Source organism: Vigna umbellata, chromosome 3 (genome assembly GCF_029865625.1).
Source record: "Vigna umbellata cultivar VRB3 chromosome 3, Vumbellata_1.0, whole genome shotgun sequence".
Lineage (NCBI taxonomy): Eukaryota > Viridiplantae > Streptophyta > Magnoliopsida > Fabales > Fabaceae > Vigna > Vigna umbellata.
In genome coordinates, this window is record NC_142167.1 from 15,993,563 (window position 1) to 16,015,351 (window position 21,789).

At 34.9% G+C, this 21,789-nt stretch overlaps 3 protein-coding genes across 3 annotated transcripts; 2 read left to right on the plus strand and 1 right to left on the minus strand.

Annotated features, from left to right (window-relative positions):
- Positions 1–2,699: 2,699 nt before the first annotated feature.
- Positions 2,700–4,971, plus strand: LOC124831693 (alpha carbonic anhydrase 7-like). Its single transcript, XM_047305769.2, has 7 exons — positions 2,700–2,787; positions 3,168–3,388; positions 3,505–3,611; positions 3,845–3,947; positions 4,040–4,213; positions 4,389–4,442; positions 4,891–4,971. The coding sequence occupies exons 1-7, from the start codon at positions 2,700–2,702 to the stop codon at positions 4,969–4,971; spliced, it is 828 nt and encodes a 275-aa protein (XP_047161725.1).
- Positions 4,972–7,247: 2,276 nt separating this feature from the next.
- On the minus strand, positions 7,248–9,564 carry LOC124831692 (lysM domain receptor-like kinase 4). The gene has a single exon (XM_047305768.2). The coding sequence runs from the start codon at positions 9,256–9,258 to the stop codon at positions 7,366–7,368; it is 1,893 nt and encodes a 630-aa protein (XP_047161724.1). The 5' UTR covers positions 9,259–9,564; the 3' UTR covers positions 7,248–7,365.
- Positions 9,565–11,070: 1,506 nt separating this feature from the next.
- On the plus strand, positions 11,071–21,266 carry LOC124831695 (uncharacterized). The gene is made up of 8 exons (XM_047305771.2): positions 11,071–11,838; positions 12,233–12,782; positions 13,219–13,313; positions 14,466–14,584; positions 15,546–15,650; positions 16,223–19,459; positions 19,557–19,770; positions 20,318–21,266. The coding sequence occupies exons 1-8, from the start codon at positions 11,442–11,444 to the stop codon at positions 20,971–20,973; spliced, it is 5,373 nt and encodes a 1,790-aa protein (XP_047161727.1). The 5' UTR covers positions 11,071–11,441; the 3' UTR covers positions 20,974–21,266.
- Positions 21,267–21,789: the final 523 nt, after the last annotated feature.

Consider the following 21,789-nt stretch of genomic DNA (forward strand, 5'->3'; position numbering starts at 1 on the left):
TTTGGAAAAACAAGATGTGTATTAGTTTAGTAAACGCACCAGATATAGGTGGATGCTAGGGCTATATTTGCCTTTGAGATTTGTATGATCTAACATGAAGAAAGAAGAAGGTTGGAGCTACTTAAATAGGGCATAGCTAAGCACGGAATGATAATGGTAATATAGTGGTGGGGTTGTCTCAAATGACGTGTGAGGCAATATTAAGTGCGATGCCCATTGAAATTGGTGACCAAACAAATAAAATGATGACATGTTTTGTCCATATTTCTATGTGGTCTAAATAGAGAAATTCCACCTAATGCTAGGGCATTCGCAATATAGGTTATAGTATCTAATTTGGTATGATGTTTTTTTTTTCGTTTTAATGGTATGCCCAACTTGCTTGGATTGTGGGAAACACAATGAGGTGAAGAATCATATCAAATCTACCACAAGGAAAGAAAAAGTGGAGTAGAATTTAAACTGTTATGCTTTGAAACAGTGTAAGAAATGTCTATTTAGAAAAATTAATTTGAACAAATATATGTTTGGAATTAGTGTCTAAAATGGTTATTAATTAATTAATTAAAACTCAATTTAGATATTAATTTTTTGACAGTCAAAATTTTGATATCTAATATTATTGATCAATAGAATATAATTCACAAAATAATTATATATATTTCATTATAAAAATTATATTAAAAATTAATAATTTTAAATTTATAAATTGGTATATAAATTAATCACTATAATAACTAATTATGTTATTTTTCTTTAAAATTGCTTGTTATTTAAGAATTTTTTTTATTTGTAGAGAGTTCCCCATATCAATCACTCCACACAATCCAAAGACATGTTAAAAGTAAGTCTGATTTATATATACTAGAAATTTTAAAATTAGGTTATTGAATGTAATATTTCTCATTAAATTAGTCGTTTAAGAAACCATTGTCATGCTCAAAAAGTTTAGAAGTTTGAAAAAAGGACTCCAAGAGATGATTATCAGTGATGAATTCTTACAAAGAATATAATGTGGATAATGCATAATTTGTGAAAGAAACCTTTTAGAATGATAGTTGATGGATGAAGGTTGATTATCTAGTTGTTTTTACTGCCCCTATTTTTTATGTTCTCAGGAAAGCAAATACAGATATATATGGTTACTATCTTCATTTAGTTTATGAAATGTGGGATTCAATAATTGAAAATGTGAAAAGTCTACCAAGATGAAAGAGAGGTAGAAGTTGATCATTCATCTTTTCTTGAGACAGTAAACTCAATAATAATTGATTGTTGGACTAAGAGTAACACATATCTTCATTTTCTTGCTCATTCTTTAAATTCAGAGTAATTATATTATTAATTTATTTTATTATTACATTTTTTTTGTATGTCTTCTTTATAATTATAATATTATTTAATTTATGTTTATGTATTTTTAATATTGTAGATATTATAATCATGAATGATTTTCACAAATACGAGTTTTCACATCATATCTCATATCAAGAAATGTTTTATGAGGTACTTGATGATATTGATGTAAGGAGATAAGTAAATATAGAGTTTGCAAACTTTTTGTGAAAGAGAAGATTTTGCATATGCAGACTTTTTAAAGGATAGAAGTAAAATAAATGTAAAATCATAGTGAATTGTTCACGGATCTCATGCACCAACACTTCAAACGAGATAGCTCTTAAATTACTTAGACAACTTTGTTTTTCTTCTTGTTGTGAAAGGAATTGAAGTATCTATTTTTTTATACATTGTTTGAAAATAAATAAAATGACACTTAAAAGGACAAAAAGATTTAGTATTTATCCATAGTAATTTTCATCTCAATAAACTCCTCAAAATATAATGAAAGGAAACTAAATTGTGGGATATTGCATGTTATGACTTTTTAAAGAAATCTTTACATTGTTAGTTTATCTCTTGCTGAACCAAAATTAGAGATTGTATTTTTCAATAAAGATTTACAAATATGAAAGTTAAATATATGCTTCCATAAGCTTTTCTTTTATTAGATTTTTTTTATAAATGTTTTTTTTGTATTATCATGTATAATTGGTATCTTTTAATATATATCGTCGTGTTCGTGTTCTATAATTTTACAATTTAGCCGCATTTTTGTGTCCATGTCCATGTCCTATTCGTGTTTGTGCTTGCTACGGCTGGTTTTAACTTTTACAGAGTTTTTTTTTTTTCGTTCTGTGATGGACTGTTAGCCAAATTACATGGTTTCAAAACTCCAAAATAGTGCATAAGATAATGTAATAAGCACGGCTTTAGTCAAAATAAGACTCGTCATCTTAAAAGTGAGTGAATTCATTTTTCCAGAAAAGCAGATATTTTTGGAAATTAATTAACTGAAGCACAAAATGCTCCATAATTAAGGACACGACACGTGCATGTACAAACGTCCATGTTTAAACCACACATATGTTGTTGGTAGAAAATGGAAAATTCTTGTTGGTCTCTAAAATTGCTAAGATACAATGCTAAAGATGTAAGTGTCTCTATTGACGTCAAAGTAATGGTTTTTTTCACATTTCAATATCCTTCACCCTTTCTATATATTCCAAGTTTCTAAATTAACTTTCGTACCCTGTGGTTGTCTTTAAATATAGCACGTTTCTGATCTTTCTCTGAATCATTCCACATTCAATTACATCGATCAAATATCATAGCAAAAGCTCTCAAACGTGTTGAGTAAAATGGAAAATCTTACCAAGCAGGCTTTGATTTGCAGTTTATTAACAGCACTTGTTTTGTCATCATGCCCAATAACAATGTCTGAAAATGGTGAGCTTTTCTTTTTCTGGTTTAATTACTTTCTCGTTCTTAATTGCATGAATGCATGCATGCATGCGTCAACAAATTGAAACGAATTGAAAGACACTTAACATCACGTACATACATAAAACACACATTGTTTCTGGGTTTCTGATAGATTGAACTTATTTCTAGGGTTACCAAAATATAGGGCAGAATGTTAAAAAGTTTTTAGACTTATCATTCATATCATTGAGAGGAGAGAAAGGTCTACATTGGCCCCACCAGCGCCCTTCTTACATAAACATAAAAGAAACATTATAAAAACTTAGCAATTTCTTCTCATAAGATTAAACCTGTTTTAGATCTTTTATGGTAAGATTTTTTAACGGTGATTTATTGTTTGGTAGCACATTCAGAGGACGAGTATACTTATGATATAAATAGCAAGACAGGACCAGATCACTGGGGAGAACTAAAACCTGAATGGAACCTATGCAAGAAGGGATCCATGCAATCCCCAATTGATTTCTCCAATGATAAGGTTAAAAAACTAACTAATTTGGAAGAACTTCAAATCAACTATAAACCATCCAAAGCAATTATTAAAAATAGGGGAACTGATATCAAGGTTAGTCAATACCAGAAATATTTAATTATATTTGCTATTGAATTATTATCTAATTAAGTATTTCATAATTTCTTTTGGTTTACCAATTTTGTTTGAAAGTAATTTTTTGTGAATAGGTGGAATGGAAAGGGAAGAAAAGCAACATAAAAATTAATGGAACTAAGTATACACTTTTACAGTCTCATTGGCATTCTCCCTCTGAACATGCCATAGATGGCACAAGGTATATACTTAATATATATTCTGATATATGTCCAAATATCAAGGTATATTACATAAACTAAAATTCTAGTTTTGATTAGAAAAACAGCATAAAAAATGAATTTGACACTGTGCATGTAAGTTTTATTCCTTCAAACACTCACCAGAAAGATTTATTTACCCTCATAAATTAATTAAACCATAAAAATATAAAAAATTTAAGTATTTTAACTGAATACACACCATTACTTTCAGGTTGGATCTAGAGTTGCACATGGTGCACCAAAGTCCATCAGGACAACTTGCAGTGGTTGGAATAATGTACAGAGCTGGAATAGCAGATCCTTTCTTGTCATCGGTACATTGATTAAAGATGTCATAATGTGTGGATGTCTGTGTTTATGAGTAAACCCTAAATTTCTTATATATACTTTTGCACATCTTTTCTAGTTAAAGGAAGTCTTAGATGCCCTTTCTGATAAAACTGGAGCAGAAAGAGAAGTGGATGAACTGGATCCTAATGTGGTTATGGAACGCGAAAGCGCAGCATTTTATTACAGATATATTGGTTCTCTGACTTCTCCTCCATGCTCGGAGAATGTTATTTGGACCGTCTTCAGAGAGGTCAATTTGCTAACTAATTCATCATTCATCATTTAGCAGTATTTCCAAAATTTATGCTATGATTTTCCTTCAAATATATATATATATATATATATATATATATATATATATATATATATATATATATATATATATATATATATATATACTCAAATGAATCTTTGTTATTCATCAGGTGAGATCAGTTTCTCAGGACCAAATCAAATTGCTTCAAGAGGCCGTTGAAGATGTAAGTAACTATACTTTTTATATATATACATTTTAGAATTCAAATATAAGTTTAAGTCTTATACAAAGTAAAAATGATAAAATTATGTGTATCGTATAAACAATAAATACATTTGTCTTGCGGTTTTGAATTGAAATTAACATTAATATTTTATATGTGAATTGGACATGGTATATTTTTGATGAACATGTTAATTATGTTAAGATAAATCAAATATTCGGTTAATTATAATTTAAGTATTATTATAATTTATATAAATATTATTTCTTTAATAGACGAAGAATCACACTAATCTCTTCACTAATACGTTAGAATTTTTGTACAGGTCGATTCATCTTTAATATCATAAATAATAGTTAGTCTTTATATCAATGAATTTGTTCAAACTCAACAGTTTTTACAGGATGGTTAATTATGCTTTAAACTTTACTTGCACTTTAATTTGCAGCATGCAAGTTCCAATGCACGACCACTGCAGAAATTGAACAACCGCTTAGTGCAGTTCAATGATCCCGGAGTTAAAGATTAGTGTGTTTCAAGGCATTGACGAGGACAACTATATTATTGATCAGATTTTGATTTCAAATTTTGGTGGGCGAGTGATTTTTCTCATGCACTTGGTCTGTTGTTATTTTCTGATGTTTATTTCATGTAATTTAATTTTAATTTTGTTCCTGTGCATTAAAATAAATTCGGTTTTTCATCCTTATCGGAATCACCGGAATCAGACATATGTACATGATGTTCTTTGATGTATATTATTAGGACCAAGAGTTTGGCAGTGCTTACATTATAATTTGAAAAGGTGAAGAACATTTATCTTTTTATTCTTATTCTGATTAATTACCACAAATTATACTGATATAACTCATGTTGATGGTTATGATATCAATATTTTTCAATAAAATATTATTTCTAATAATCCAACTATTAATAAGGTCTAATTAATGTTATATATACTTTTTAAAACAATCAAAATCGGCTGTAAGTCAAGTTCATTTCTTAAATTTATGCGCATAACGTTGGGCTTAGTGAAGGCCGGTCTATTTCTTGTTGTGACTGTAAAATGCTTTTACATTCTGTACCCCGTAATTTCTTTACACACTCAACAAATTTTTGAAAATCACTGTTTTGCCCTCTAAAGAATTGACTTCCGCGATGTATGTATAGGAAATTTTCCGCAACAGGCTTTTCAAAATTTCCAGAATAAGATTTTGGGAACGAAATTTCTAAAACAGAATTTCTAGAATTAAATTTTTGAAACGCATGAAACACATTCTGCAAAAGATTTTCTAAAACAAATTTTCTGAAACGTATATAATGTCATCCAGAGTAATATGATGCAGTAGTGAAGGTATTTGAGTTTTTTTCTAGGTTTAATACCTATTTTGGTCCCTACTTTTATGGGTTTGATTCAAAATGATCCTACCTTTCAAAAAAGTTCAGTAAGACCCCGTAATTTGTTAAAAAATGTTCAGTTTGGTCCTTTTCGCTCACACCGTTAAAAATCTAACGGTGCAAATGTCACCTTGGCCCAACCTTATTGAGTTGTCAAGTTTGATGTGTAAATATTAAAAAAAAATTAAAATGACACATCAGCTTCCGCCTCCACCAGCTTCCCAAGCACGCCTCTCCCTCCCACTCTGATTCCGCCGGCTCCCACCTCCAGTTCCACTCCGACTCCGATGAAGAGGGATACAAATATCAGAGCAAAACCCTTTTATTTTTCACTCTCACACGCCCTAATCTCTTTGTGCATAGATTCTCTAGAAACCCCAAATCCCAAAAACTCAGAAATTTTTGAACCCCAAATCTCAGAAACTCAGTCTTCGCTGGAAAATGGAGAATAAGCTTTATTTGAACCGAAACCTCGCCGAAGAAGATGCGTGCTTATTCGATTTCTAGGGTTTCGATTTCTTAACATTTTTCATAGTGCTTTTAATGTCTCAGTAATTAGTGCAGTTTCTTTTGATGTTTCGACTCATTCATGAGATGTACTTTAATAAACACAAATGTACAGGTGAACTCAAAATTGCAAAAATAACAATGTACAAGTGAAGTAAAAATTGCCAAAGCTACATGTTCACAAATTCAAGCTTCAACAAAAAAGCTGTAACAGTTTAAAACCAAAAAAAAGGTAGAAAGAGAAAAAGGTAGAAAGAGCAATCGACAATTTAATTCCATGTTAGTAGGACTTGCAAGCAACAGTTATGTAACCCTTGCTTTTTATTGTGGGGAGGAGAGGGAGAGGGGAGGAAGAAGGAGACGACGACCTCTAATGTCACGTGGGAAAAAACCTAAATTCACAGTGAAGGTGGAAGATGAAGTTTTAATTTTTTTTTAATATTTACACAGTGTAACATCACGTATTCATCAAACTTGACAACTCAATAAGGTTGTGCTACGGTGGCATTTGCACCGTTAGATTTTTAACGGTGTGAGCGAAAAGGACCAGACTGAACATTTTTTAACAAATTACGGGGTCTTACTGAACTTTTTTGAAAGGTAGGATCATTTTGAACCAAACCCATAAAAGTAGGAACCAAAATAGGTATTAAACCTTTTTTCTATTATTGTGGAAATGCAATTAGTAATTGTTGGGGGAAGAAAAAGCAACAGCCGTGTAAAATGGCATCTGCTTTTCTAGTGTCCTCCAAAGACTAAGTGCTCAGGTGATGATGATTCATCTCTGTTCAACGACAAAGATTGGTGACATAACTGAAGGCCAATTCAGAAATGACAGCAAAATCTTTTCATTATTTACTTTACAAACCAAAGCAATTCCTTGCATATGTAGCTGTTTCAATGTCTATTACTATTTAATAAGTACAAACAAGAGAGGCAAGTAGCAGAACTCATGAGGTAATATAACAGATATAACTTTTCTCACATTTCACAATTAGCAGCTTAGCACATATTTTGGTTAAACCATTTTTGCAAGGACTTTCATGATATCATCCATACTTGGCCTATGCAGAGGATCATCTGCCACACAATCCTTTGCCAGAAAAGATAAACATAAAGCCTCTGGAAGAGAGTAATCCTTCAGATTAGGATCCATGAAACTCCATAACCCTTCAAAACAACCACCTTCACTGGCCTCCCCCAACAAGAATCCCAGGGAATCTTTCATTGCTTTTCCATCAAAATTCTCCCTTCCTGAGATCAGCTCAAGCAATACAACCCCAAATGCAAAAATGTCAACTTTTTCAGAAACTGACCCATGTGAGAGGAACTCTGGTGCCACCAATCCTTTGGGAATCTCGACACCATTATTGCTTTTGCTGAGTGTGGCACTGGCAGCCAATGCCCTTCCAACATCTGCCAGTTTACCCCTACAGTCAGCTGTTATGAATATGTTTCTGCTACTGACATTCATGTGAGCATAGGAAGGAAAAGAACAGCAATGTAAATAGTAGAGACATGTCGCAATATCAAAGGCAATTTGTGTCCTTTTGTACCAGTTTAGAGGATTGCATCGATCAGATAAGCAGTCCCTCAAGCATCCATTCTTAGGCAACTCAAACACTAAATAAGACCATGAATCATTGCTCTCACCATAACAAACACCAAGCAAGTTCACAATATTAATGTGGTTGATCTTAGAATGTAAATCAATCACCTTTCGTGTATCTTCCAACCTCATCCTCTTCACCATCACCTCAACATCATTGACTCTGCCCTTATATACAAAGTCACCTTCGCTACTGATGTTGTTTTCTTGACTGAAATTCTTGGTTCCCTTCTGGAGCTCCTCTATGGTGTAATTGAGTAAGTAGTACTTTATTCCAACAAGAAGATCCGGGGACAGGCACCAAGTTGTATTGCTTTTACCCGTTTGAGTGGATATCTGAGAGCTTCTAGTTGGCGACCACAAAGTGAGGGAGTTGGTCGGACTGAAGGAATGAACAACTTCAATTTTTCTCAATCTCTTTATGTAAAATCCACTAGCAAGCAATGTTATGAGCAGCAAAAATCCGATAACACACCCTGCAATGTACAAATGGGATGGTTTTATGTATTGTTGTGACTTGTTCACTGGATTTGTAGGAAGAAAACCTGGAGGTGGAGAAGGAGAGTCAGGAAGATCAAGTATTCTGATTGGACCATCCTCTAATGGAACTAGAACAACTGTGTTAGGATAAACAGTTGACTTGGAATTCAAGTTATTGACTGCACAAAACTCTCCTGGTGAGATTTGAAATTTTTGACTCACTTTGTCAGGATCATCTTCTGCTATAAGAGGGTACGTGACAAGGTACTTCACCTTCTTGCTCCAGGTGGAATTCTCACTGTCAGGACAAACACACATGAGAGGTACATGAAGCTCAGAACCAGCTTCTGGTTCATTACCTTGTGAGAGGTTTTCCTCAGCCAGTGTGAGACGACTTAGCAGCCCTTCAAAAACACCACAAGCAACCTCGGAAAAAGTTGTGTTGTCAAGGACTCTATAGCTTAAACTGGTTTGATAATACGTTCCAGAGCAGGTACAATTAACAGGAATAAGCACCTCCTTACCTTGTCTGAGTACAAGGGACAAAGAGGAAGATACGAGGTTGTTCTTTAGAAGCACCTCATCAGAGCTCTTGTTGAAGAGCTTTGAGACACTAGAAATGGTGTTGAAATTTTTGTTAGCTCTATACACCACGAATGTTTCGCACGAATCCTGCGTTGACTTGCAGCTGTACCTTGTTCCTAGCCCAATTTCATTTGAAGTACAATTGTTTTCGTTGTAAGCAGAGCACAGACCTAAGCAAATCCAAGCAACAAACCACAGATAAAGCATAATTTTGTGGACAAGTACAAGACTTCCCATGAAGAGATTTCTCAGTCGTCACTGGTATAATGTTACAAAAGAAAAATGCAGTGGAACAAAAGAAGACATGCAAAATCAAAGTGATAATATATTAGATCACTCTTGAGCTTGATTCATTAAGGGTATTCTTATGACTATGATCAATGAATGAATTACTTGGCTAGCCTCCAAATGAATATGACATTAGAGTTTGTCAACATGCGTGGTCAAATGCATAAATGTGGAAGAAGCCGGCAGAAAAATCAAATGGCTACTTCAGACTAAACTTTAATATTTTGTGTAGTTGTTTCATGTTCTTTGTTCTATTCCTTTCTACTTGTTTCTTACCAAACGTATTCAATATCTTATGTGTTGTTTGTCACTATGTCAGAAACTTGGCCCTTCCTCTCATTCACACACGTTGCAGATTATCAATCAGCCAATCAATAATACTTTAAATATGCCAAACCAAAACCCAATTGCCAGAAAAATACTAACTGCACAGTGATTTTATTCTTATCAGATCAACTAAAAATTGCACAACATTATAAATACAGGTTATGATATCTCTTTATGATGGAAAGTATTGAAATAATTACTGGCCTAAATATATTTGGTTGGAAGTAGTTCAGTGCATGTCTCATTAATTGATTTTAATGGATTGAGTTAGTTTTTAAACGTATTTATTTATAATATTTATTTTAATGATTAATGATATAGTGTCAATTTTCAGATTTTAATATTAACTTTTTCTATCGTCAATGGTCAATCATCATTGAGAGCGAAGAAATGATGATTATAAGAAGAACAATAATAAAAAAGACATTGATAATAATTTTATAATTAATTTAATTTTGAAATAGCGAACTTTTGGTTTTGTCATAAAAACGGAGAAATGAACATAATTCTCTTTATAATCATAGTTGAAAAGACTATAGTTACAATTTTATAACTAATTCAACTTTGGAATAACACAATTTTATAGCTTCAATTATAGTTATTTATATAACTAATTCCTTAATAACAATGAGAATTTAGTTGTATTATCTTTTATGTATATATTTAGTTGTATTGAATAAAAGATATATTATAATAAATAAACTCCTGTATTAATTCCGATAATTTAATTGCATTAAAATATTTCATAGATTTTATCTGTTTATATTAAATAATAAGTTGGTAGTAAAATACTTGAACATCAATATCAACCACTTTAAGTAAAATAACTTTTTAAAATGAAAAAAAAAAAACAAATTTTAGAGAATAAACAGAATCAATCAAAATGAAATAGCAATTTATTTTTTAAAAAGTCTAAAATTATAATCATATAATAACATAATTTTGCTAGAAAACATAAATTTATTTATATAATAAAATTTCTTTGTATCGTTAAAGAGTTAGTTTCGTAAAATAGAAAATACATATTTAACAAAAAAACATTCAAAAACAAAAAATGACGTACATATAAGTATAAACAAAACCTTAAAAAAGAATCTGTTCCTTAGTTATATTAAATCAATGACAAAAGCATTCAACAATGACAAGTTTTAAAGTTTAAAAAAGATATTATAAAAGATTTTATATTACTGACTTTTTCCTTTCTACATTAAAAAAGTGATTATAAAAGAATTTGATACTCGGACCAAAATCTGAAATAATTTGAACGGTAATTCATTTTAGCGCGAGGGACGTCAGTTTTCACGTAAAATATAAAAAAAATTAATCCGTTTTATTTCCAAAAATAGACACACGAGTCCAATAGCATGCCAGACGGAAATTCAATCATCCAATCCAATAATATGATATGGGAGTTAAACTGGTCGAATGGAATAGTTGTAACACCCCTAATTTTACATACATACTACACAACAGATTCCTTGTGTTTATCGGTTACATAGTATTTTTTTTCGTTCCCTAAACAATTAGTTGACACGAGTGTAAATAGTTTAAAATGCCCTTCTCCTCGTTTTAGAAACCCATAGTATTAGGTTCTTCAGAAAAGTTTTTCTGGCTTTTCCGGGGATACCTGAAGCGTGGTAGTGCTGGGTGAATCCTCTTGATGGTAGCATAGCATCAAACTACCATAATAGTAACCTTTGAAGTGAGTAAAAATACTCCCTGAGCTCATCATTTTCAGCACCTTGTCTCTCAAACAGTTATTGTTAGGGAATTAGGGTTAGTGAATTAGGTTCCAGCACTAGGAAATGACGGACGATACCGATTCCAGTTGCATAGGGGAGAAAGGACTGGTGACGAGGTCTTCCACAGAGACATTGTCGAAGAAAGTTGCTGCGAGCACCTCCGCCTCTCCCAATCGCAAGTCCGAGCGGTTTGAGAAAAGGTCTCCACCGTCGCCTGGGGGCGTGATGGATCCGAAGAGGAAGATGGAGACGTCGAGTCCATTGAGGAGATCTGAGAGAACGAGGAGCGCTTCTCCTTCTGATCCTTCTGGTTTCAGAAGTTCGGGTTCGGGGACGCGGCAGAAGAAGTATTGTACTGGGAAGCAGTTGTTGTTTGAAGTCAGCGAGGTTGGGGACGATGAAGATGAGGAACGAGGCGTGGAAGCTTCTTCGAGACCGAGAACTAGGAGAGTGACTGAGCGTGAGTATCTTGATCAGTTACATTTTTGTTTATTTTATTTTAAAAATGAAGAGCTGGGTGGAGTTCTATTATTGGATTTTACAAGTTACAATTTTAATTTATACTTAAAAATGAAGAGTTAGGGGAGGTTTTGTTATTGGATTTTACCAGTTTCAATCAATTATCAATGGCATAATTCCCTCCCACTAAATTTTCTGTCTATAAAGAATATCAATCACATGCAGTTTTCTCTCTCTTGTACTCACTCAGTTCGCCATGGCTGTGGTGCCTATATAGATGAAGATGGGACTTAGATGGTTATTATAGTTTGGATAATTGAAAATGTGGCTGACTGAGGTGTGCTAGCCTAATTTAGTATGCTTTTTTTGTTAACATCTTAATTTTTGACTTGCAGATTGCCATGTGAAGACAAATGGGATGAATAGGTCAACTGAAGAAGGTGATGACGAGGGTGGGAGCAAGATTGATGGCTGTCTTAAAGGGAACTTTTTAGATTCTGCCAACGACGATATGGATATTGAGCTACCTGAAGATGCCACCGGTAAAGAGATGAGAGCTGAGCCTAAGTTGAGTGAGCCAGTGAAAGAACTGTCAGATTATGATGTGACTGTAAATCCATCGGTACCGTCTAATATTGCAAGTTGTGAGCCCAGTGGGTCACCTGAAAAGGTTCGGTTTGATTCATGCAAAGAGGAGAGATCACCAATTTCAGGGTCAAGGGATTTTATATCAAATGAAAATTTGATTGGGAAACGTATTGAGCATGATAAGGATGAAAAATCAATATCTTCTAAGAGAAAAAAAACAATGGTGGCCATGCATTCAGATGCTTCTACTTTGTTGGTGGACAATGACAATAACAGCTACTTGTTTGAGGATACTCGCCCGTCAAGGATATGCAGCAATGTTGTGGAGACCAGTGGGTCATGTTCCAAAAGGATAAGGTACTTTATTTTTTAGCAAATGCTAGGGAATTAATCAATCCTATTCTTGAATTAATGTGAAATAAGAATTTTAATCCATTCAATGCTCAGGCTAATTGGCATGTTTTATTGCTTTTATTAAGTTTAGCTTTCACATAGTTTCCCTTTTTTCTCTCTTAGAGGATATCTTTCTATGTATAATAAATATACTTTTTTTGTTTTATGTCTAGGAAGATGTGAGGTATCAAGTTGGATTTTTCTACACATTGTTAAGAAACCTGACCATTATAACAACCTAAATTTTAGTTTGTCTGTGAAAATTATTGTTTATGGGAAACGGGGGGTCCCATCCCTTTCACACCTCAGATACCGTTGATAATAATAAAAGTTGACATGCAACGGACAAGGGATAAGCTTATTTTGTTATCTCCTAAGTGTGTTTGAGTTGATTTTTTAGGCAGATCTCCTTATCAGATGTGAAAAAGGATCAGAGGAAATCGATCGATAATGTTGACCAGTCCCCTTCAAAGATATCTACTAGGAACAAGAAAGGTTAGTTGTTCCCATCGTTTTTAAGTTTCAGTTTGTTATGAGTCTTGACAGTTCAATGACATGGATAAATAACAAGAGTTAAGAGAGAAAGAAAGAGAAAATTGAAATTTCTTAGAGAAAATGTTATTTGGATGACTGTGTTGAATCTCTGTTACATTAGATATAACTACTCTTAGAGTGCTGAGCTAGCAACATAAACAATTAGTGAAAGCTGTCTATCGACAGCTGTCACAACTGACTTCTTAGTATTCACTCCAAGGACAGCTAAAAAGCTGTTTTCAACATATCATTCACACAGCTAGAAAAATTGTTGTAGTTGTTGACATTTCTCATCGGAGCTTGACATTGTCTGGTACTTTCTACTGGAAATTCTTTAGCTCTGTGGATAATGTCTTTTAATTCTTCTTTAGTTCAACTGCTTGTGTTTGTAACAGTATTTCTTGGTAAACCTAGAGATATAAAGAGACTATGCCAGTTCTCGGATAACTCCTTATCACCTGAGGAGCCTAACCGCCTCAGTTGTATCATAAAATTTCATCCAAAATGATGCCTATTTTATTCTCCTTTTTGTGCATTGAATGTTCTTGCATCTAGGCATGACAAAGTGATAGGTGGTCCACAGTTAGTTTGAATCTCTGGCATTACCCTGGCCATTTGAGTTTGGAGGGGGGGTGCTTGTGGAGTTCAGACGGAGCCACAGGAGTAATACAGGTGGCTTTTCCCATCTTTGGTGAAGATTCTGATATTTTCTATGGGTTTCCACTCATCATAGCCTATATACATTCTGCTCTTTTCTTTTTTTCATCTTCAAACTGAATGATATATGCACAAATCTCTTTATTACCAGCCAAACTCCTGCTAATACAGCTCTGGTTTCCTGATCCCCAACTTTTAAGATTTGAGTTAACTTTTCCTTATTATTTTTCTGTCACAGCCCTAGAAATAATTTGCTTGATTCCCACACCCTATGCACAAAACATTTTTTCCTTACTTTCAAAAGGCACTCACATTATCTTAGTGGTCACAGAGTGACGATTTTTGGGCATCCCACCTCAACTGTCCTTTGTCCCGACAACAACACTGTTTGGTAATTTCTTCCATGTGGATTGCAGTTCTTAGTTCTTATCATTTGTTTGTGTGATCAAATGTCAGACTCGGAGAGACCTCAAATGAACACTGTTGAAACTTTCAAAATAAGGAAACAGCAGAGGAGCTTACATCTTTTACTGAAGCCAGAGATAGCAAATCTTTGTGAAATTCTGCATCTCCCTGTATGCTCTTGGTTTCTCTGTCATGTTTTACTTGCCATTTGTTTGTCCTGCTTCGTTGATAGTATTGCAATTTAAAATGTGCTGTTTAGTAATATTGATTTATGCCTTCATAATTTTTTTGATTTGATGCTATCCTCTCATTAAGTTCTGGATGTTCAGATAAATTACTAATCCTGTCATAAAGTTTGCAAAGGCTGTAGTGTGAATCTTTTGTAGGCTGTCTTACAGTGATGTGGAATGACATAAGTGTTGGAAATGTGAAGTCGAGGTTTAAAAGGGTAGATCCAGGTTATGTTGAAGAACCTGTTGACATGGAATATCGGATTTTGGTTGATAATGTAACATGACATTTAGAAATTTAACAGGATGTATTGCTAAGAGTGTAACTAAAATGATGTTAACGGGTCAGAAATGGTTGCTATGTGATCAGGCCAATAATCTTGGGATCCAACTATAGGTGTAGGCCTATATTATTTGTTTTAGACTGACAGCTACCATGAAGATCCATTTAGAAAACAACAATCAGTGTATAATTTTAACATAGCAAGGGGGGAAATAATTAATAAGAACATTTCTCTGACATGATGCCATTCTTCTGGTCTCCCAAGGGTTTGTTGTTGATTTTGTTTGATTTTATTGGAGTATGGAAATGTGTTGGAGGTGCAGTACATTGTAGTATTTGGGAAATGGGAGTTACTGAACAGATTCAAATAGTCATATATTGGTTAGATTCTAGGAACATGGATTTATTTTTTCATAATATATTTTATTGTCTCTGACTTTGACTTATTAATTATATAGCTTTGAAGTCTTCTAATCCAACCCTGCATTGCATCCCCAGGGAATGGTTTTTAAGACTTTACGGCATACAAGTTTCATGATAGTTTATTTACTATACTTCAATCTGGGTTCTAGTATCAGTTTGAATTTTGTTGTATTTTGACATCTTTCTTTCATGCAGGATAATGTCAAAAGTATGGTTCAAGATTGTCTTGAATATACTATGAACAATTACCAGATCTGTACAGAACCATTGCCAATATTACAGGCTTTTCAGCTATCTCTGGTCAGAATATTTTCTTACCTTTCTTTTTCTTTTTCTTTTTCGTCCTTATTTATTTTCCTTTTCAGTTTTCTTCGGCCAAGTTCTCTTGCTTGCTTGAAAGTTTTCTTTTTAGCCTTTTTATACATAACTGTTGGTAATTCCAAATCTCACTAAATCATAGAAGTGCATCACTCTTACAATTTCTAATAAATAAGAATAACATAATAATCCTTCATTCTGCACCAGTTAGCTTTTCTCTTTGGGAAAATCTAATACTTCATTGAAGCCTGTTGTTTTTTCATCTATTAATATTTGTCTGTTGCAGCAACCTAATGGCAGAAATCTTTTAGTCTGCACTTGATCTAACTGGTCAACTTCAAGCCTGTTGGTATTTTCTTAGTTAAGATTCTGATATCTGAGTAGCATCATCAGCTGTTAAAATGAGGCTAGGTTTAATCTTCAATCTTAACAACCTCTTAAATTAAGTGTAGAAAATTTAATTCTTAGGGTTTCCAAATGCTGAATTAACTGTGTTGTTCACTTGGTTAATATGTACAATTGACAAGCTTTTCTTTGTACTTTTAAAATTTCAGTGTTTGACAATTGCTGCTTTGCTAAATCACAAACTCAACTTTGAAGCTTCCCTTTTGCTTGCAAAGCAGCATTTGAATTTTGACTGCAAAAAAGAAATTGTAGAGGAAATCAATTCAAGGCTTTGGGATCTGAAGGAAAGTTTTTTATTGCTCAAAGGAAACCCTAATGTTGCTGGCTGTGCAAAGGCTTCTGAATCGTCAAGTGGGGTTTATTCATATATTGAAGTGATACCTGAGGATGAATTGGTAAAAGTTGATAATTCTATAAATATTAAAACCGTTCAGAAACGTAAAAGCCAGTGGAACAAGCTACTTCTGATGCAAAGGGAAGAGAGGATAAAATTAAAAAAAGATATTGAGAATGAAAATGCTGAAATTCAGAGAAGGCACCAGATAGAGTGGGAAGCTATTCGATCATGTTCTCCCAATGATTTGACTAAAGATGGAAAGCTTCAGGCTTCCAAAAGTGCTTACATGAAAAGAACTAGAGAATTGAATAGGCAGCAAGAAATACGTCTCAAGGATCTTGAGGTCAAGCAATTAAAGGCAAGGGTGATGTTCCAAGAGTCTTCAGAACCATATGAATTGTTAAACCCAATTGCTTCGAACAAACTTGGGACCATGGTCAAATCCTTACAGATTTGTGATCAAGCCCAACATTATAATGCTCCAAAAGTCCTTGTGTCTGATCATGTTGCTGAAGGAAAGGGTTCCAATGATACAGTGGAAGTGAAGGCAAGGATTGAATCTGGGGTTGGATTATCTGAAGCTCCCGATGCCAATGCCTCTGTTGTTGCACCATTCAGTGGCACAGTTGAACTGCAAACTCGTCTTGTTAAACATGCTGATGGTGAGATGGACATAGTCTCTTCAAAAGATGGACTAGTATCTGAAATTAAGTGCAGTAATATTGTTGAAAATGTATATGAAAGTCATGGAAATGCTATATCTAAACATTCCAAATCCAGAGAGCAACGTTCTGATGGAGCTATTAGAGCGCCAGACGGGGAAGAGTGTGTAAATTTTAATCATGAATCTCATAATGATTCTAGGCAGGATGCTGTAATACAGGTTCTTGCTTCATGTAATGAAGACATATGTCACGGGGAAACACTAGATGTTCTTAGTGCAGAGGTGGCTCCTTCAGTCTGTAACACCAGCAGTTCTGAGAATGATCTTGTTGAAATTCCTTCTTCTAGGCAGATGGAACCAAATGGGACTACCCAGATCAAGCCTGTGTGTGGATCATCAATAGAAGTTGACGGTAATGGTTCCAATGATGGTGCAAAGAATATGGCCTTATTGAATTCTCAGTCATCCGAAGAACATATTCCAAGTGTAAATACCATGGGCACACCATATTGTGAGAATACTGCACAAATCCATGACGCTGATAACAATTATGGTTCAAAGAATGCTGACACTATGAACTCATCTTTGTATGATGAAAGAATATCCTCCTGGAATTCAAAATCACCTCAAGATCGTGTCCATAATGAAAATGGCAAGCACACTCTAGATTGTGAAAATTTTGCACTTGATGGCAGTGGTTCAGATAATTTTATTCTTAATTCTCCTTTGGTTGATGAGAGAAATGCTGATAGGACCATAATATTACATAGAGATGCACATGTGGGAATACACGAGGCTGTCAATTTGACTTCATCCACTGAGCAAATATCTGGAGGTGCAGTAAATGACTCAGTTTTTGATAGTGTGTTGTCAAAACCATATGGAGAGGATAGTTCCAGTAATAATAGCTCTGATGCTAATTCTATTCTTTCAAATCAAACTTCTATAGAGAAACAAAATCATGATGGAGTCTCATCAAGCATACTTATTAGACAAATTCCAGTCGAGGTGTCAGAAACTAATGAGAGGGCCATTGTAAATGTATTAGATGGGGAGGAAGCTAATTGGATGCCTGACGCTGTCAATTACCCTGACAATGTAATTCCTCATAATTCTTCATCCATGGATCAATTAGTTAATGTAGGTCCAGTATGTGATGGCAGTTTGTCATCAAAGACTTGTACTACAAGCCCAAGCAATAGCAAGACCCTACCTGATGAACACGTTTCTGTCTTGATGCCAGAAAATAGCCTTGGCGAGGTTGAATTCCAATTGACAAACAATGTGGTTATTGATAAAAGTGCCACATTGGACCAGCAGGAAGGAGTATGTACAACCATGACTGAAAACAGTTCATACCAGGAGACTCCAGTATCTAGACCTGTTGATTTTATGGAGTCTCTAGAACAAGTGCCGTCTTTATCATTTGTGGAGTCTCCTCCTGATCTGGATACTTCTAGAGAAACACGGAACTATGTAGTATCTACTGTTGTTGATGTTGTACAAGCTAATCAATCCATTAATGATTCACTGGTCATGGAGCCTCCACAGGAGGGGCAATTTCCTTCTGTGGGTTTCTTCTCTTCCAACTGGGACCTATCCAACTTTCCTTTGGTGACCAGAACTGAAGATCAGCCACACAATGAAGATGATCTCCTTGACCATGTTCCTGGAACATTAATTGAGATTCAAAATCAATCTCTTGTGCAACATCCCACAAATTCAGACCAGCAGGAAGGAGTGTGTAGAACCATGAATGGTAACAGTTTGTCCCAGGAGACTCCAGTATCTTTATCAGTTGAGGATCTCATGGAGCCTCTTGAAGAAGTACGACCATTATCATCTTTAGAGTCTCCACCTGATCAGAATACTACAATAGAAATGCAGAACCGTTTTGTATCAAGTTCTGTTGATACTGTACCAGCTAACGTATCTACGGATAATTCACTGGTCATGGAGCCACCCGAGAAGGAGGATCAGTTACCTTCTGCAAGTATCCTTTCTTCCAATGATGGAGACCTGTCTATCTTGCCTACAGTGACTGGAACTGAAAACCAGCCATCCATTGAAAAGAATTTTCGCAACCACATTCCCGAGACATCAATTGAGATTCAAGATCACGATGTCGTGCAATGCGCCTCAAATGTGGAACTGGACCCAGCCTCAAATATGGACTTGGTTTCGCAAGAGCTTGCTGGAGTTAGACAACAGTCTTCAAACACAAGAGATCAGTCAACTCTCACAGAGATTAATAATCATCCTATACAACCTGCAAGCCAATCAGATTCTAGTATTATTCAACGTTTGGCTCTTGATCCGTTTAAGTGTGAAATGACAAAACTACATCAACTGGCAGAGGATAATAAGAAAGACTTTGAAGAAAGGGTTAGCTTTTGGTTTACTGTTGCTATGATGATTCTTAGATTATATATCCTCAATCTTTTCTCTTACAATAACTATATTATTTTACTTGTTGGAGCAGAAATTGAAGTTGAGACAGGATTTTGAGAAGGAACTCAGGGAACTTTACAGGAAGTTTGACATTAAACACAAGGAGAATGAAGTTGAAGTACAGAAAGTAAGGAAGGACCTGGACAAACAACATAACATAGTTAATATAAATATGAAATTGGCTGAGGCTTGTAGGGTTAAATCCATGGATTTTACACTATCTGGTGCACCAAGCATGCACAAAGGTATATTTCTCGTTATACTGACTCTAGTGATTGTGGAAATTTCTATGCCCTTTATTGTTCTCCTTTTGACTGTACAAGTTTCTGCCGAAGTATATCTGCTGCTTCCAAACATATTTAAACTGCTGTTACGGTGAATATATTTGGTTAGACTTCTTAACATGACAGTCTTGTGTTTCTTCCACTGTTAATGTACTTTTGTAATTTAACTCCCGAATGGGAAAAAAAATGAATCTGCACAAATGTTAATGGACCGTGGGCTTTCCCTTTTACTACTGGGCTTTGTAGGGCCTTTGGAATCAATATCTCAAACACTACTGGCGTTTTCTGTTTTCTTTCTTTATACATAGGAAAAAACTACCAGTGCATTTGCCAAGTGCAGTTAAGGATGGTTTAGGTTTATGTAAACATCAGGGAAAGGTTTTACTTTGTTAAATATGCCATTTTTATGCACGTCTCTATCTGTTGCGCAGGGGCATCCACCTCATGTGCACCCATCTGCCCCAACTTTGGTTTGTCTCTTCTAACCACATTTTATATTTAATGTCAGATGCAAGTTCTGTTCAGCAATTATTTCAGGTTGCAAGTCCACAAAATGCCACTGCGCCCAATGTGGTTGCTAGACCATCTTCTCGGGAGTATTCTGCAGCCAGCTTGCAGAGTTCCTATGCTACAACTACCTCACAGACTACGGTACCACCAATACAAGCCATGTACAGTACGCCCGGAACATTCTCCGTTACTTCTTCAAGACTACCACGTATCAATCCTCTCTCTTCACTCTTGGCAAATGTTCAAACTGGTGGGGAGATACGTGCCCCTGCACCACATCTCCACCCTTATAGAACAACAACGTCTGTCCCAGCCTCCACTTTCTGTACAGTTCTGCGTGGGAGACCAAGTCAGCCTGCACCCGGTAATATTCCTGTAACTTCCCCCCCTTTTTCTTACCAGACACCCTGGCCAGCGCTGGCAACCCTTCCATCTGTTCTACACGGGGGGCTTTGGCCACCCACTTTACCTGCCAGTAATCCTCACACTGATCCTAACAGTCAACACGGCATATATCTGCCAAATGTTCGGCCAGATATGCCAGATTTGCCTACGATGAACCTATCTAAATGTGACAAAAGTAATATAACGCCAGCAACCTCAGCTCATCCAGCTACATCATCTGATGTAGTCTGTTTATCAGATGATGAATGACATGAGGAAGTATTTGCGCATTTGGCCTAACACTAGGCAATTATAATATGTCTTTCTTTCCCCTCGTTGAGGAGCTTCTAACAAGAATTAGGAAGGTAGAAGTTATTGCGGTGCCCTTGCTGGTTCTGGTACCGTGCTCAAATGTTTCTATTTTGTTGTAATTATTATTTATATATATGCAATGTAATTAGTTTTATTAGGCTCCTGAATTATAGTGAAGGTTGTGCTACTTTTTCGGTGGAACGGATGAGGAGTATTCCATGAAATGAAGCGTTGTTCATAACTTCGTATCATTTTCTAAGTTAAATATAGAATACTTGTTAATGTGGTGTAAATAAGTGCTCCGTCAGTCCTCTCTAAGCAAAGTAATTCATTAATATACAAGTTAAGAGTACTTCTCTTAGGCTGTTTGGGAAATTCATATTGCTCTTTTACAACTTGTTTGATTGGGGTGATTTAGTAAAGGGGCAGGGAGGGAGGGAGAGAGATGAAATAGGTGAGATTGGGTTAGATCTCTCACCTTGGTATGACTTTTTCTTCTTTGTACTAAGAAAAAGACTAAAATATATTTTGTTATTGCATCTTGTCACTGTTTTTCATTATCGCTACTATGTTATCAATGTTGTACATGTGATATCCATTGCAGAAGAAGAAAAAGAAGAGAGAAATTGTTCTGGAAAAAAAAGCTGGTTCTGAAAAATTTGTTCCAAAATATTACACGTGTTCTGAAAAATTTGTTCTGGGAGGTATTAAATGTACTCTAACAAGTTTGTTTTGGAAATTGTTATGAATTACAATTCATGTGAGAAAGTTTCT

What these genes read in the sequence shown, in the direction of transcription:
- LOC124831693 (XM_047305769.2), top strand. Translation starts at nt 2,700, where the DNA reads ATGGAAAATCTTACCAAGCAGGCTTTGATTTGCAGTTTATTAACAGCA. An exon ending in AATAACAATGTCTGAAAATG is followed by an intron (nt 2,788 to 3,167) that starts GTGAGCTTTTCT and finishes ATTGTTTGGTAG; the next exon opens with CACATTCAGAGGACGAGTAT. An exon ending in TTCAAGAGGCCGTTGAAGAT is followed by an intron (nt 4,443 to 4,890) that starts GTAAGTAACTAT and finishes TTTAATTTGCAG; the next exon opens with CATGCAAGTTCCAATGCACG.
- LOC124831692 (XM_047305768.2), bottom strand. Translation starts at nt 9,258, where the DNA reads ATGGGAAGTCTTGTACTTGTCCACAAAATTATGCTTTATCTGTGGTTT.
- LOC124831695 (XM_047305771.2), top strand. Translation starts at nt 11,442, where the DNA reads ATGACGGACGATACCGATTCCAGTTGCATAGGGGAGAAAGGACTGGTG. An exon ending in TCATGTTCCAAAAGGATAAG is followed by an intron (nt 12,783 to 13,218) that starts GTACTTTATTTT and finishes TTGATTTTTTAG; the next exon opens with GCAGATCTCCTTATCAGATG. An exon ending in AGAAAGACTTTGAAGAAAGG is followed by an intron (nt 19,460 to 19,556) that starts GTTAGCTTTTGG and finishes TTGTTGGAGCAG; the next exon opens with AAATTGAAGTTGAGACAGGA.